Source organism: Apium graveolens, chromosome 2 (genome assembly GCF_009905375.1).
Source record: "Apium graveolens cultivar Ventura chromosome 2, ASM990537v1, whole genome shotgun sequence".
Taxonomy (NCBI): Eukaryota; Viridiplantae; Streptophyta; class Magnoliopsida; order Apiales; family Apiaceae; genus Apium; species Apium graveolens.
The window spans coordinates 9032600-9049057 of NC_133648.1; the positions used below are offsets into that span (position 1 = coordinate 9032600).

At 38.5% G+C, this 16458-nt stretch overlaps 3 protein-coding genes across 3 annotated transcripts; 2 read left to right on the forward strand and 1 right to left on the reverse strand.

The window, feature by feature from the left end:
- The first annotated feature begins 873 nt into the window (after nt 1-873).
- LOC141685253 (uncharacterized) lies at nt 874-1764 on the forward strand. The gene has a single exon (XM_074490368.1). It carries the CDS (start codon nt 874-876, stop codon nt 1762-1764), a length of 891 nt encoding a protein of 296 aa, XP_074346469.1.
- Nucleotides 1765-3470: 1706 nt separating this feature from the next.
- On the forward strand, nt 3471-6282 carry LOC141706883 (shikimate O-hydroxycinnamoyltransferase-like). The gene is made up of 2 exons (XM_074509762.1): nt 3471-4010; nt 5198-6282. Exons 1-2 carry the CDS (start codon nt 3588-3590, stop codon nt 6083-6085), a joined length of 1311 nt encoding a protein of 436 aa, XP_074365863.1. The 5' UTR covers nt 3471-3587; the 3' UTR covers nt 6086-6282.
- A 1961-nt stretch (nt 6283-8243) lies between these two features.
- Nucleotides 8244-10519, reverse strand: LOC141706884 (F-box protein SKIP1). Its single transcript, XM_074509763.1, has 2 exons — nt 10119-10519; nt 8244-9165 (listed from the first exon to the last, which is right to left on the reverse strand). The coding sequence occupies exons 1-2, from the start codon at nt 10475-10477 to the stop codon at nt 8592-8594; spliced, it is 933 nt and encodes a 310-aa protein (XP_074365864.1). The 5' UTR covers nt 10478-10519; the 3' UTR covers nt 8244-8591.
- Between the last annotated feature and the right edge of the window lie 5939 nt (nt 10520-16458).

Genomic DNA, 16458 nt, shown 5'->3' on the forward strand with positions numbered 1-16458 from the left:
AAAACCTCTGATTTTTCATATAAAAATAAACCCAAGTTTTACGTGAAAAATTATCAATAAAACTAATGAAGTACCTTTTATTGTTGTTGGAGGTCGGTTTGATTGGTCCACATAAGTTAGAATGGATCAGTTGGAGTTGTTTCGATGCTCTCCACGAACTCTGTTTTGGCATTGGTTCTCTATGTTGTTTATCGAGCAAGCAAGTTTCACATAATTTTTCAGGAACTTTAAGTAACGGCACGCCATCCACTAGTTTTCTGTAAGCAAGTATCTTCAGACCTTGATAATTCATTTGGCCAAAGCGACGATGTCATAATTGTGATTCCTTCTCTGATGCAACTTAAAGTTTTTGGTAGACTAAGTATTGATATTTCAAAAGTTATTTTGCAAAATGTACCAAAATGCCACGTATACTTCTCCAAATGTACTAAAGATATTTTACATATCCTTACTTCTAAAGTAAGAAATAAAATTCATACTGAAGTGGGAAATTCTAAGTTCTGCATTTTAGTTGATGATGCAATAGATACATCACATAAAAAACAAATGGCTATTGTGCTTCAGTTTGTTGATGTTCATGGTATTATCTGTGAGCGTTTTTTTTTTGATATTATTAATGTGCCTGATACAACATCATCAACTCTTAAGAAAGAAATATCTGATGTCCTAACACAGAATAATTTGAGCATTCATAATATGAGAGGTCATGGGTATGATGGTGCTAGTAATATGCGTGGTGCCTTTAATGGTTTACAAGCCCTGTTTCTTAAAAATTTTCTACATGCTTATTATGTACAATGTTTTACTCACCGTTTACAACTAGCATTAGTTCGGGCTGCTGAGAAACAAGATCTTATTTGAGAATTCTTTTCTATGTTGTTTAATGTGGTGAATTTTGTTACCGGTTCTTCTAAACATCTATTGGAGTTACAGACGACACATGACATAGAGGTTGGAAATTCTGTGGCTAGTGGAGAACGTGAGACTGGTAAGGGGCTTAATCAGATTGGTAATTTACAACAATCTGGATCTACCAGGTGGAGTTCTCACTTTAATTGTGTTTGTAGCTTGATTGATAAGTTTGTTTCCCTAATTATTGTGCTAAAAAGCATTAATAATTGTAGTCTTTCTTCGAACTCTATGCGTGGAGAAGCTAGAGGTTTTTCTAAGACACTAAAATCATTTGACTTTTTATTTGTGCTAAATTTAATGCATAAGATCATAGGCCTTACAGGTTTGCTTTGTCGATCCTTACAAAGTAAATCAATTGACATATTGAATGCCATTAATTTAGTTGCAACAACAAAAGAATTGTTACAATCTTTGAGAGATGAAGGTTTTGATGTCCTTCTGGATTATGTCATGTCGGTGTGTGCAAAGTATAAAATTGATGTGCCAGATATGAATGCTCGTTATGTGGATAATTTTCGTTCTGTGAGACAAATAAATGGTATATCAGTTGAACATCATTATCATTATGATGTATTTATTTATGCAATTAATTTTCAGTTAGAAGAGCTACATTATAGGTTCAACGATAATACTGTGCAGCTTTTGCGATTAAGTTCATCTTTGGAACCGCAGAACAATTTTGAGTTGTTTGACATGGGGAATATTTGTACACTTGCTACTATCTTTTATCCTGCTGATTTTGAACAACAAGAGATGTATCACCTTAAACTGCAACTTGAACATTACAAGATTGATGTGGTTAATCATGCTAGGTTTCAGAATTTATCCACTCTTTTTGACTTATGTGTATGACTATTTGAGACAGGAAAGGCAGAACACTACAATTTGATTAATAGGTTGATTTGTCTTGTGTTGACCCTCCTGGTTTCCACAACGACTACGGAAAGGGCCTTTTCAGCTATGAAAATAGTCAAGACAGTTCTTCGAAATAAAATGGAGGAAGAATATTTGAGAGACGGTATGCTTATCAACATTGAGAGGGAATATGCTGAAGATATTGATCCATATGAACTGATAGATGAATTTTATGCTCAAAAGATTCGCCGAGTACAACTCAAATAATGTGAATAAATCTTCTTTCACTTTATATTGTTAACGAGTATCGTTTTTAATTTAGTTTTTGCATATACTGAATTTCAAGTTTATATCATGGTTGAACTTTGAGAGTTTACTTTTACATCTATACACACTGGTTTACTCTTTTATTTTATTTTGAATTCACGAAAAAAAATTACTCCAGCCCCGGTAAATTTAAAATCCTGGGTCCACCCCTTGGAACCCACTAATAATTAATATTAGATAGAACCCAAAACTAAAAACTTGAATAACTGCTTTTAATTTCTATTATAACAAAAAAGAATATAAATTCAATGAATTCTCTCCATAGATGTGCTAAAAGCAAATCACTGAAAAATATTTTTGGATCCATCCCTGTGTGGAGACCTACATCTTTACATCATTCCACTCCCTCCATCTTTACATCATTCCACTCAAAGAATTGCGTACCCTTTTGTATCGAGGCACATGCTCTGTCATGTTAAGGTTGTAACTAGTTGGCATGGCCCCGTGTTTCGCATTTTTTGTGAATAACCGGAAATAGAGAATTAGGGTATGCAAGAAAATGTAAGAGGAATGCATGGCCATGCATGCTTCATGACCTACATGTTTATTGGCAGAGGCAGCCCATGATTTCACATTGTGACGATGCTAAACAATACTACGTTCTAGAAGAAATTTATAAAGAATTTTGATATTGTCGTCAACTCATGTTATCACAATCAGAAGCCTTGTAGTAATAAATAGAAAATAATTTAATAATTTCAAAATTAATGTTATTTGTGAGTTTAATGTACGGAACATGCAGCAGATATTGGATGTAGGTGGAGGGGTTAGATGCATAATATTGGGAAGCTTTGACTGGTAGATGTCCTGATAATAATTTATATACTTAATTTGCTGGCTTTCCCACACATAAAATTTCATCTTGACACTGGTTTTTTGACATGTATTGTCCATATATCTCAATCTCAATTTATCAAATTCACAGCTTCCTATTGATATTTTTTAAATTAAACGAAAATAAAATTTGAACAATGTCAATAATATAACTAGAAAGGACATCTATATAGTAAACACTTGTTTTTCGTGAAAATTTTGTGTAAAATTATATAGAAAATTTGGTTGAGATATTGTTATGATTTAAAATAAATAAAAATTGATCAAATATTTGAAAATATTTAATATAAAAATTTATTTGTAGTAAAACAATTTTTTCTAAAAAATCGAGAAAGATAATAGAAATATAAAACTAATTATTTTCTAGAATCTAAGAAAGAGACAACATTTAGGACTTGCTTTATTTAATAAAAGTTTATTAACCTAAAACCCCAAAACAAAGAATATTACAAAATTTTCAATTGAACCTTTCCTTAAATTTCCTGTTCACAGCCTAAGCCTATGTGTATAAATCTACACCACACCTATTCGATTCATTCGTGTCTCTCTCTTTTTTTCATTTGCAATAAATAGAAGCTCGTATCTCTCTCCCCAACCTATCTCTCTCGACAAACACACACTCATCAGTATCACTGCTAAATCTCTCTCTCTCTCGCAACATGGTGAGCAGCAAGATGAGAATAAAAATAAAAGAATCAACACTAATCCCTCCGTCAAAACCCACACCATCCAAAAAGCTCTGGAACTCAAACCTAGACCTAGTAGTTGGCAGAATCCATATTTTAACAGTCTACTTTTACCGTCCAAACGGCTCTCAAAACTTCTTTGATTCTCGTACTGTCAAACAAGCTTTGAGCAATGTTCTTGTCTCTTTTTATCCCATGGCAGGGAGATTAGGAAGAGATGAAGAAGGTCGTGTCGAGATTGATTGTAATGCTAAAGGTGTTTTGTATGTTGAGGCTGAGTCTGAGAATGTTATTGATGATTATGAAGATTTTAGGCCGTCTTTAGAACTCCGACGACTTGTGCCGGAAGTTAATTACTCCGGTGACATCTCTACGTGTCCTCTGTTTATTGCACAGGTACTTACATTCATTGCTTTAGTACTTTAATTAATTTAGTTTGCTTGAAATTATCTACTTTTGGATTCGGTACACTTTTCTTTTTGAGGTGTTCCATTCAATTCTTTACATCAAAAATAGTAAATGGGTCTCACCACTTTCCCACTTTTTTCCTTTTCACTATTTTTGCTTCATTATCTCCATTTTATACATTAAAAATTAATGGGTTCCACTACTCTACTCATTTTTCTTTCTCCTTTTCATTATTTTATACATATTTCTTAACCTCCTGCCCAAACCAAATATAAACTATTGGCCCGGGCGGAGGGAGTATAGTTAATGCAATGCCCTGTCATTTGTGATATGCTATTATACTTTTCCGAAAATGAAAGCCACCTCGCACTTGTTGGTTGTTCTCTCGTTCTCTCTACGATACGTTAAAGATTTAAATTTGGCAAAAATAATGTGGGTACGTAAATATGTTTATATAATATTTCCTATATCCTATTTTAATGTTCCGTTTTGTAAAATAAAAATTTCCTAAAATATTTGTCATCTTCTTTAACCCATACAAATTTTATAGTTTTGATATTAACTAAAACACACTGCTCATAAATATCTTTGTATGAAAATTAAAAAGAACAGAAGTTTTAGAATTACAGTAAAGCAGTAGACAGCAGTTGATAGAAATATAATTAGTATCGTGGCTGTTCCATTTTAACTGATGTTTAGCGCGTATTAAGTTTTGGTCGAGGTGATTTATTGACTTAAGAAAAGTCAAGTGACTTTAAGGTAGAGAAAATGGATTAGTTGAGCTTATACCAATAATATTATACTAGTAACAAAAATCTGAAATTACTAGTGTAAAATGTAGTATAATTAGTTGAGGACCATCCAGTCTGTTCATACTGCAAGACTTATAACAAAAATTCTAGATCCTTACTGGTTGAGCAATCAAAAAATTAATTTCAATGTCAAAATTAGTATCAATAAAAAGAAAGAAAGAAAGTGGACCAGGCTGTGTGTTCAATTTTGCAAGTACTTTTGGGCCAACTAAATTTTGTACCAACCCTTCTTAGTGTCTTTCTGATTCTACATAATATTTTCTCACATCTACCCTTCTTGTTCTGATACTAATGTACTTTGAAATTTGACCATTCACCTCATTTTTTTGTTAACTAACTGCTATTGTGTGGTTTGAACAACAGGTGACTCGTTTCAAGTGTGGAGGTGTTGCACTAGGATGTGGAGTTCACCATACTTTGTCTGATGGCCTATCATCCCTCCATTTCATTAATACGTGGTCTGATATCTCGCGTGGCCTTTCCATTGCCATTCCACCTTTCATTGACCGGACTCTTCTCCAAGCTCGTGATCCTCCTACTCCGGTATTTGATCATGTCGAATACCATCCACCACCTTCCCTTAATACTCCTGGGGCTGTAAAAGGTCCCAAGGCTCCTACCACCACTGTCCTTAAGCTTACACTTGATCAGATTAATCAGCTTAAAGCAACTGCCAAGAATGATGGGAACACTAAAGATCACAGCACTTATGAAATCCTTTCAGCTCATTTGTGGCGTTGTGCGTGCAAGGCTCGTGGCCTCTCTGATGATCAAACAACAAAGTTGTACGTGGCCACTGATGGACGGGTCAGATTGAGCCCTCCACTTCCTCCAGGCTATCTAGGCAATGTAGTCTTTACAGCCACTCCAGTTGGCACGGCCGGTGAAATTATATCAGAGCCATTAACAAACTCCGCAAAAAGAATTCACACTGCATTGTCAAAGATGGGCAATGACTACTTGAGATCAGCACTCGATTTCCTTGAATGCCAGCCTGATCTATCAGCTCTTATCCGAGGACCACAATACTTTGCAAGCCCAAACCTTAACATCAACAGCTGGACTAGACTGCCAATATACGATTCAGATTTTGGATGGGGGCGGCCTATTCATATGGGACCTGCAGTCATATTGTATGAAGGAACCATCTATGTTATACCAAGCCCTACAAACGATCGGAGTGTGTCTTTGTCGGTATGCTTGGACGCTGATCACGTCGAGCATTTCAAGAAATTCTTGTATGAATTCTAAGTCCAAGTAGAAATTAAACATAATCCGCCTCTAGTGTGAGTGTGATCCTGTTCTGAGTGCCTAAACCCATCCGAGGGGCTTCACAATTTCCGTTTTTTCCTTTCTCAAATTCCAATTTTTGGTTCAAAAAGAGATTGGTTGTCAGTGTTATTGATGTATGTTCCTGTTTTGTTCATAATAAAGGCAATCATTACCTCTGTTGTGCGCATTCAAATAATTACAACATGTCAAATTTCCTACATTTACTTCATTGTAAGAACTACTTGTTCTGTAGATATTCAAGCAAAACCTAAAACTTGCAAGAAAAGTGCAATTACTGAACTTGCTGTAGAGGGGCTTAAAATTATAGACTAGAAGAACACATCAAAGTTGCTAAGACAATTAAACAATTAATGGTAATCACCAAGTAATATAGTTAACAGAAATTCATTGTGTAGCATATATAGAAGCTGAAACTCAAGTAGCTGCATAAAATTTAAAAAAGAAAAGTTTCATATACAATCATTGAAGCTTAAACTCAAGTACAATGCACATACTTGTTGACAGCAGAAAACCATTACGTGCGAGACTTAAACTTCCCGAGCCTGGAAGAGGTACTCAGCCAGTTACTCGCATATTTATGTTGCCAGTTAGGTGATAATGATATTCCCATTTTTTCCTCCTCCCTCTTTAGTCATGTTCGGGGATAGCAGCTTGGAATCGGTCATCATACAGACTCCAGTGACCATGCCTGTCAGTTTTCATAGAAGTTCGATTTCTTGATATCATTCAGATTCTTTAACTGAAAGGGTAGATTTGCAATATGGCGACTAGTCACATTTGCACATCCAGACACATCAAGAAACTCAAGGTTTGAGCACCCTTGAGAAATCAATATAAGCCCTCTACTAGACAATTTTAAGAACGAATTTTAAGGTGCAGCAGATGGATATTTTGCAATTGCAGCAGCCTCTGTATCCCCATCTCGAGGACAGGCATTAAGATACTTCTTAGGGACAATTCCAACATGCTGGGAAGGTTCCAGCCAATTCAACAAATTCCTTTCCAGAATTCTGAGGTCAAGGCAGTTCTTTCCGACCGATCCAAGAGTTCTATAAGATACTCCATAACAAAAGCTAATGTCGAGTTCCCTGAGATTAGGACATCCAGAAGCTATCTTAGCCATAGAGATATCAGTAACATTGGGGCAACTCTTAATACAATGAACTTGAAGGCTCGGGCACCTACATTGGTAATTATAAATATTTAGCAACTCATGGCAAAAACAGCAATATGAAAGGAAGAATGACTAAAGACACAGTCAGTCGACTAAAATGCTGTCAACAGATTCAAAATTCACTAAATACATATAGGATTCACCGTTCATATGTTTGTAACTTCAAAACTAAGATAACACAAGCAACATATTTGTATATGTGCATCAGAGTAAGTGTATGTACCACCAAATTGAGTTACCTGTCAGTGCAGTGGCTGAGTTGAATTTCAGTGAGAGAGCCATGGGCCTGAAGTACGACGGATTTAAGCATGTCATCTATCTTATATTCGAACTCAGTGTACCACCAGAGCGGTGAATCTGTAGCCGAATCAAAGTGAGACTGGAGATCGAAGACTGAGTTAGAGACATGGTTCCCTGTTAGCTTGTACCTTGACTTGCAGACCAACATAGCTCCTTGCCATTATCTTTCAAGGTGAGCCTGGAGAGTATGCTGATCAGGCACTCGGGGGTCAACTCAGACCAATCTGGTCCTGTTCTTTCTCCATGATCACTTTCTTCTTTTTCCATTGACACACTCAGACAAATGGTTGCTTTGCTTTATGTTTTTATGGTTTATCGTCTGTAATACAGTAATCTTATGTGCTCCCTTGAATGATATGTTAGGCACTTGCAGACATCTACCTTTGATTGCCAGACTTGAATTAAAATATGTAGTAGCTCTTTAATATTTTACACTTTGATACAGGTGAAGTACTAAAACTCTGATAACGAGTTATACAAGAATACTCGGAATAAAAATCCCTACTCCACAACAAACACAATTTACTTTGTTCCAAGGTATATCGTGCAAAAATAAAAAGTTCGAACTCAAAAGGTGAACCGCAAATATTGAAATTGTCACAAAGATTCGAGTTTAAAGACAAGATAATCCTCTTGACAAAAGAAAAAAAAAAGACGAGAATCCTGCATTGATGAATCATAATTACAACACATATTCTGTGCAATATGAAGGAAAGTGCAAACAAATTACCTTATTTTTACAGGAAGTCAGCTGTGTAGCATATAGCACCAGCAACTTAAACACAAGTAGCTGTACAAAAGATTCCAAAAAACAAGGGAACCTTAAACACAAGTAGCTTACACATATTAAGGACAGTAGAAAAGCATTACATTTGCAATTTAGATTATGAGACTTTAACTACCAAGCTTGTAACTCAGCACGTTATTCGTTTGTCAGTTAAAGTACTGTAAACCCCTGATAACAGCATTCCCACTTCTTTAATCCCTTAATCATATTCGGAAAACGTCAGTCTGAAACCGCTCATCATACAAACTCCAGTGGCCATACCTGTCAGGTTGAAAAACCGACCTGGGAATGTAGAAATTAGGTTTCTTGATGTCTTTCAGATTCTTCAACTGTGAGGATGCATTTGCAATATCTCGACTAGTCACGTTTGCGCATCCAGACAAATCCAGGAACTCAAGATTTGAGCACCCTTGAGAGATCAATAAAAGCCCTCTAGCAGATAATTTGGAGAAACGGATTTCAAGGTGCAAAAGATGAGGCATATATTTTGCAATTGCAGCGGCCTCTGTGTCCCCATCTTGAGGGCAGGCATTAAGATACTCATTAGGTACGATTCCAGCATGTTGGGAAGGATCCAGCCAATTCATCAGATTCCTTTTCAGGATTCTTAGGTTAGGACAGTTCTTTCCGATCAATTCAAGAGTCTTATAAGATACTTCGTAGCAATAGCTGATGTCAAGCTCCCTGAGCTCAGGACATCCAGAAGCTATCTTAGCCATGGTTTCATCAGTAACATTGGGGCAACTCTTGATGCAAAGAACTTGAAGGTTTGGGCACCTGTAGAAATAAAACCTCCAGAAAACATTAGAAATATAAAGATTAATAATTTAAATCCTTACCTACTGACCAGATACAATGAAATCAAGTTGAGACCTCTAACATTAATAAATGTGAAACATCATAGTACTGACATTCAGTTTTTCTACCATGTGCCCATGGACACACAATAAGCGCGAAAACTTATAAATTTGGGTCATTTTGATTGGTGTAGCTTTTGTGTATGCAGGGGTCCACCACTATTAAAAAGAATGAATCAATCAAAATGAGTTAAACTTATAATTTTCCGCGCTTATTGTGTGCTGAGCACATGGTAGAAAATTCGATACAAATATTGAAGCATGCACGAAATTAAACGAAAAAATTTAAAAACCTTCTTGAAAGTGAATACAAGGTTTACTTTAATCTTACCCTGCCCTTCCTACGAGCAAATGTGCTTAGCTGGTTTATAGATTAAAACTTAAAATCAAACATGTACCAAAAAAAATCACAAATCCTAAGAGAAGATATGCAAGTAGCACACACGTACATACAGGGTTGCTCAGTGAAGTACAGCTCGAGAACACCTGAGAATTGTTCTGCACTTTTATAATGTTGGATAACAATATTTTCACAACTGTCTTTCAATTCGACAATTTTAAAAGCAATATATACAATGAAAATTGCAGAGCAGAAAATGAGCACAATATTAATCGTCACGCTAAAATTTCGGCTATCAGGAATTTTATTCATATTTATTCAAATTCAATTATTTGAGAGCTCATCCCAAGCGGTTAAAAGTTTATTCTCCGTTATCCCAGATCGAGTTAACTAGAGTCTTCCTGAGAATTTCTTATAGGCTAGCCATACCGGTCACAAAAAATTCAATAATTTGAAAAAATTACTCGCTAATGGAATATTCACTGATCGAGACTGTTATGTAAAATAGTAAATTTATGTAAAGAAGAATATACCTTTGGGCCACAAGATTAAGAGCCCTATCGGAACAGTGACTAGCCCGAATTTGAGCAACACACCCATCGGCCCAACCCACAACGGATCTCAACATGTTATCTATTTTATTTTCAAACCCAGGGTCCCACCAGCGAGGTGACTCGGTGACCGAGTCGAAATTAGATTGTAAATCAAACACCGAGTTAAGACACGGTTCCTTGTTGGCATATAGCCATGACTTGCACACCAACATGGTTCCTTTCCATCGGTCTTCAAAAGTGAGTCGAGTTAAGATGTTGACCAGGCACTCGTGAGTTAACTCGGACCAATCTGATCTCGTTGCTGAGTCGGTGCTTGTTTCTCCATTTTTGTCTCCCATTGATGGGTTTGTGTGTTTGTGAATGCTTTGATGTTCGGTTTTATATGTTGCTTTTGTCTTTCATTTGTATTTATCTTAATTAAAAATAAAAAAATAAAAAAAATACTTCATCCGTCCCAATTTATCTGTTTTGTTTGATTTTTCATGGTTAAATTGACTCAACTTTGATCTAAAATAAAAATTTATTTATTTATTATTTTGAAAAACGGAAAAATGTATATTAAAACAGATTAAATATACTTTCTAATAATATAATTTTTATAAATAAAATGATTAAATACTATATGAAATTTTCAGTCAAAGTTGTATTAATTTTACCGCAAAAAGTCAAATATGACATATAAATCGGGACGGGAGAGTAATAGAAAAATAATAATTTTGTCGTTTTTTGAATCTGCTTGGTCAATTAAGGCGTGTCAATGTTAATCCATGGAGGTGTGTCTTAGATTTATTTAATTATTAAATAAATAAAATATTCTTGACATCTATGTTTAGTGAAATTAAATAGCTTAGTTGAGGCTGAGGCAGATAGGACAACAACATTTGATTAATATATTGATTTATATGGTATTAAAAAATTATTATGAGGTAAAATGTCATGTATTATTGGTTAAGGTTGTATTATTGGTTAAGGTTAGTGACCTCAATTATTTAACTTGTTTTTTTTTAACTTAATATAATAATTTTTGTTTTAGTGCTTGTTTGGTTGACAAAATTATTTACCGCTTAAATTGTATTTGCTCTGCATATTATAATAATTGGGAAGTACAGTACAATTTCGTTAGTAAATGATTTGCTATATGGGAATTCTAACTTTCGCCGTAAGTATTCCCTTATTTTTATTAAATAAACAGGTATATAAAATTACACTTCCTAGATAATTAAAAAAAAGATAATTAAATTTTCTGAATATTTTAATATTAACCAAATACTGATAATCCCAAATCACCCCGGGGCCTTCTCCTTGCCGAGCCCGGACTCAAACTCCGTTTGGATAGAAATGGCGGCGGCGAGCGGTATAGCTATGGGTGGGAACCTACAAAACAGAACCGGAGGGTGGTGGCGTCCCCGCGGCACCTCCGACGTGAGAATGAGAAAGGGTTTTAAGGATAAAAGGGGCAAAACAGGAATTATGCAAGTATTATTATGGTGTGTACATGTGTGTATGTAAGTATATGTGAGAGAAAGAGTATCTAATCTGTAACCTTCCTTCTGTCATGCCTTTTATAGGCCTCCTACTAGGGTTTAGGGGTTTGTACCTTTTAATCTGCACCGTTGGTATGCCTTTTGGACTGTAGGGCATCTGGACGCCTGAGATGCGTCATAGTACTATCGGATCCGGACCGTAGGAACATTCTGGATCCAGGGTACCTGGACGGTTGTAATGTTGCCACGTGTACTGGGCCATTCAAGGTTATAGTTGAGTACTTCCTAGGCTCTTGTTATTGGGCCATAGGCCTCTGTTATTGGGCCTGTATTATTATAGGCTATCATTTGCCCCCACTCCCTTATGCGTGTTTACTCGGATGGGGGAGTAGAGTAGTTATTGAACCGCCTTGGAAAAATTTTGGGGGTTTACTTGATTTGTTGCCCCCTGACCCCGGGGTCAAATGGGAATTAGACCCCACTGTTGACTTGGTTAGTTACTTGATTTCAGTCTAAGGTGGGATTCCTTGAGGTACTTAGAAAAATATTGGGGGTTTACTTGATTTGTTGCCCCCTGATCCCGGGGTCAAATGGGAATGAGACCCCGGGGTTGACTTGGTTAGTCGGTTTGAATTTTGAATTTCGGGCGAGGTTCGTGGATAAGGACGATCCTGACACTTGATTTGACCGGACCCTGAAAAGCTGATACTGCATGTCCGGAGTGTCAGGCGACTGTTGGGATTCCAGCCGGGGTCAAAGATACATATGTTTTATCCGTATCTTTTTAGTGTACCAGTTTTAATTTTCCCCCTTTTTCTCCTAAAAAGGCGCGCCCACGTAATGATTACGTGACAAGTCATGCAATAACTGCTGTGCAGTTATTTTTTAGGACCAATCGGAGGCTGCCACGTGGGTGGGGGGGGTTAATTTTACTCCAAAAGACTTTTCACCTTTCACTGCCTTTCGTCCTTCTATAAATACCCTCCTTTGCTTTTTTTTTTCTTTTACGCAAACACTTCCACAGAGAGAGAGAAAGAGACCAGAGAAATTTTACAGAGATTTTTTGGAGCGTTCCTTATTGAAGCCGCATTTCTTTCTCCTGCCACTTTGTAAGTATCTCGATCTTTTGCCTTCTTCTTTCATTTCTTTTTCTTTCATTTTCGCGATGCATGTAGTCATTTTGTGCGAGTTTTTGCTTCGTTACTTTGTATTTCTTGTTCGAGTTTCACAACTGCCCTGTTGCTTTGACCTTGAATCTGTGTAGTTGTGTAGGTTTTGCATAGCTTTTCCAATGGTTTTGTGTTTGATTTGTGTAAATAACATGGATTTTGGTAGTTTAGTATGCGAAAAAGTAGGTTTTTAGTAGTGTAAAAAGTTGGAGGGCCCGGGGTGTGTTCTTGATATGTGTTTTTGGTTATAATTATGTGTATGTGTTGTAGATCTTGTTTTTGGGTTGAGATTTGTACACGATTTGTTTCTAAACTCTTCTATTTTTTGTTTTGTTTTTGTTGTTGTTGGGTTCGGGTTTGGCATTGACTCCGGGGTGCGTTTATATAGATACACATAGTATATGCCGGGTAGCCATTTTAAGCGTACTGCTACTCTTAGGAACCGGTATCCCGAGCGTCCTGTCGGATTAGGCGAACTTAACTCATTCTACCCTTCTTCCTCTTCCTCCAGTAGTAGCTCTGTAGAGATGCCTCCCCGGATCGACCAACCCCAACAAGTTTTAGCCCAGACCTTAGTCTTAGGTCCCGGGGGTACCTTGTCTAACCCGGATGGGTCTTGGGAAGATGTGGACGAATATTTTGTCCAATGCAGAGTGAATCCTAAGCCTTTGGACTTTTATTACAGAGATTTATCTGAGGCGTACGGGGGCCCGGATGGGTTAGGCGGTAGGGAGCCTTATGACGAGGACGATATGAACCGAAAGTTTTTTACCACCCCAGGGACCCGGTATGAGTGTGGGGCGGTTCACAAGGAGATTCAGGACAAGTATACAGATGTCGAGGTAGATAGTGCCATTAGGCTCGCATTTAACCTTGAGGATAAATACCAATGGAGATGGCCCGAGGAGCATGAGAGGGTGTATCACAGACCGGAGGGGGGATGGGTTGGTATTCCCTTAGAGCACCTCCGGGGCATGTGCCTCGGATTACATCAATTCACCAAATCTCTATGCCGGGATGTGTACGGGATTCCATTCACCCAACTGGCCCCAAATTCGGTGAAGTGGATAAGTTGGTTTCTGGCCTGTTGCTATGCCAAAAATTACCTCCCTACCTTTAAACTATTCCACCATATTTTTAGGATCAAGAGATCCACCTCCCGACCCATATACGAGTTTTTGTTTAGGATCGAGGACTGCGGATATCCTTCCGATAAGATGGTCCTCCCGGTCAGCATGTTGACATCGCTTAAGGGATGGCACCGGGAGTTCATTTTTGTCCGGGGTGGGGATCTGGAGTTCATGCCACTCCATAAACTCGAAATTAAAATAGATAGATTTCTGGTCCAGCGGCTCGGGCAAGCAGCTCTCGCGATGGTTTACGCCTTCTGTGGGGCACTTGGGACGCAATGGACCCGGGACACTTTTGATAGCAATGAAAGTATGCATGATGCCGGCTGTAAGTCTTTTGCCTTAGCTTTATTTTGTTGCTCTAACTTTTATTGGTTGCTTGTATCCGGGACTGATGTTTTGTTGTTCTCCTTTTCAGGTATTCCGAAGTTAATTCCCTATCCCCCGAACATGTCTGCTCAGCTTAAGGATTTGTCAATCAAGCTGCGAAGGCTTGGAGGAATGACGAGCCTGGACTCCGGGAAGAAGAAGGTCGGCGAAGGAGAAGATGCAGCCCGGAAGGCGGCGCCGTCTCGTCCAGGGAGGACAACGATCGTGATCAACGAGCCCCGGGCCGAAGATGTGCATCAAGGGGACGCGACGAGGGTTTCAGCGCCCCGAAAGAGGAAGAGTGCTCCTGCAGGTTCCGGGGAGAAGGGAGGAGAGGGGTCTGAGGGTCATGTTGCCAAGAAGGCTGTTGTTGAACTGGCCCCGGATACCCCGGAAACTCTGAAGGCCCTGCTGGCTAGCTTCACCCCGGAGACTCGCCGGAGGGAGCTCTTTGAGAACTACGCTAGCACGGCGGAGTGGAAGAAATACAGAAAGGAGCCTCTCGATGACTTCCTGGCCGGGCTTCAGGAGGACATTACTGCTGTAAGCTCTTTTCTTGTACCATTTTGATATTCGATTTTGTACTTGCCTTATTTTGTTTTCTTGTATTCGTATCATCTAAATATGGTGTATAATGATTTCAGGCTAACTCCCGGGTTGCTGAATTGGTTTGCATAACCCGGAGCCTACAGGCGAAGGCTGATGCTGCTAAGGTCTACAAGACTGAATCTGAGAGGCTGTCCCGTGAGATCCAGGATTTGAAGGAGGCGAGTGCCAAGGAGGTTGCTGCTCATAAGAAGCTTATTAACGAGATCCGGGAGAGGCAGGATTGGGCCGATGCTGCCGTCCGGAAGATGAGGGCGGAAAACAAGAAGTTGAAGGATGATCTTGCCACCCGACCCACTCCCGAAGAGGTTCTGGATGGGTTCCGGAGGACTCCCGCGTACTTCAAAGAGCTGAATGACAAAGCGCTGGAGAAGATCCAGATATGCTGGAATGTTGCTTCGAAGTACCTCGGCGAAGAGCCTTAGGGTACCATCGACGTCTTCCTGGAGAGGTATATTGAAGAGGAGACCCGGTTGGAGCAGGAGAAGGAAGCTATCCGGGCAATGGAGTCTGGTGCCGGAACGTCTAGTAACATCCCTCCTTCTCCCGGATCGCCACTTGCCCAGCAGCCTCCAATTCCAGAAGGTGATCCTGAGCAGCCTCCCTCTCCTCCTGCCGAGCCTGCAGCAGAAGCTTGAAGACTTTGCCATTTCTTGGCATGTAATTTCCGTTTCTTTGTTTTTAGTATTGTCTGAACTCAGCCTTTTGGCTAACTTATCTTGTCAGTAATCTGGATGACTTTGATGTGCCCCCCGAGGTGTGTTTCCCCGGGGTTGTTTAATATGATTGTGCTTTTCTTTCTTTCCTTTGTTATTGACTTGTATATGTTAGGATATTTTCAAAGTACACATGGGCTTTGTTTTTGCAGACCCCGGGTTGGGGTAACAATATTTAACTTGCAGAAATTTTATAAGTACTCATGGGTTGAGTTTGTATAGGACCCCGGGCAGAGGTAAATTTCCATTTGATAGAAATTTTCAAAGTACACATGGGCTGTGCTTTTGTAGACCCCGGGTTAGGGTAATAATTTTTAACTTGTAGAAATTTTATACGTACTCACGGGTTGAGTTTTTATAGGACCCCGGACAGGGGTAAATTTCTTAAGTACACATCGGCTGTGCTTTTGCAGACCCCGGGTTGGGGTAACAATTTTTAACTTGTAGAAATTTTATAAGTACTCATGGGTTAAGTTTTTATAGGACCCCGGGCAGGGGTAAATTTCCTAAGTACACATGGGTTGTGTTTTTAAATTCGATGGTAAATAAATAAGAAACATAATGAAATTGATTCAAACTATGGAACGCTTAAAGTAGAGTCTTTCATTCATATCGAAAGCAAAAAATTACATTCTGGGGTGAATGGGAATAGCGTTTATATCAAAATATTATAGTATAAATGTAGAGATATTCCCAGAATGTGCACCTTTCTTTTACTGGTAGAACTTCCTTAGTCGGGTTCTGTGCCAGGTGTTGGGGACCTCGGTCCCGCTGAGGTAGTTCAGCTTGTAAGTTCCCGGACGGAGCACTTCCTTGACTATGTAGGGGTCTTCCCAGTTCGGTTG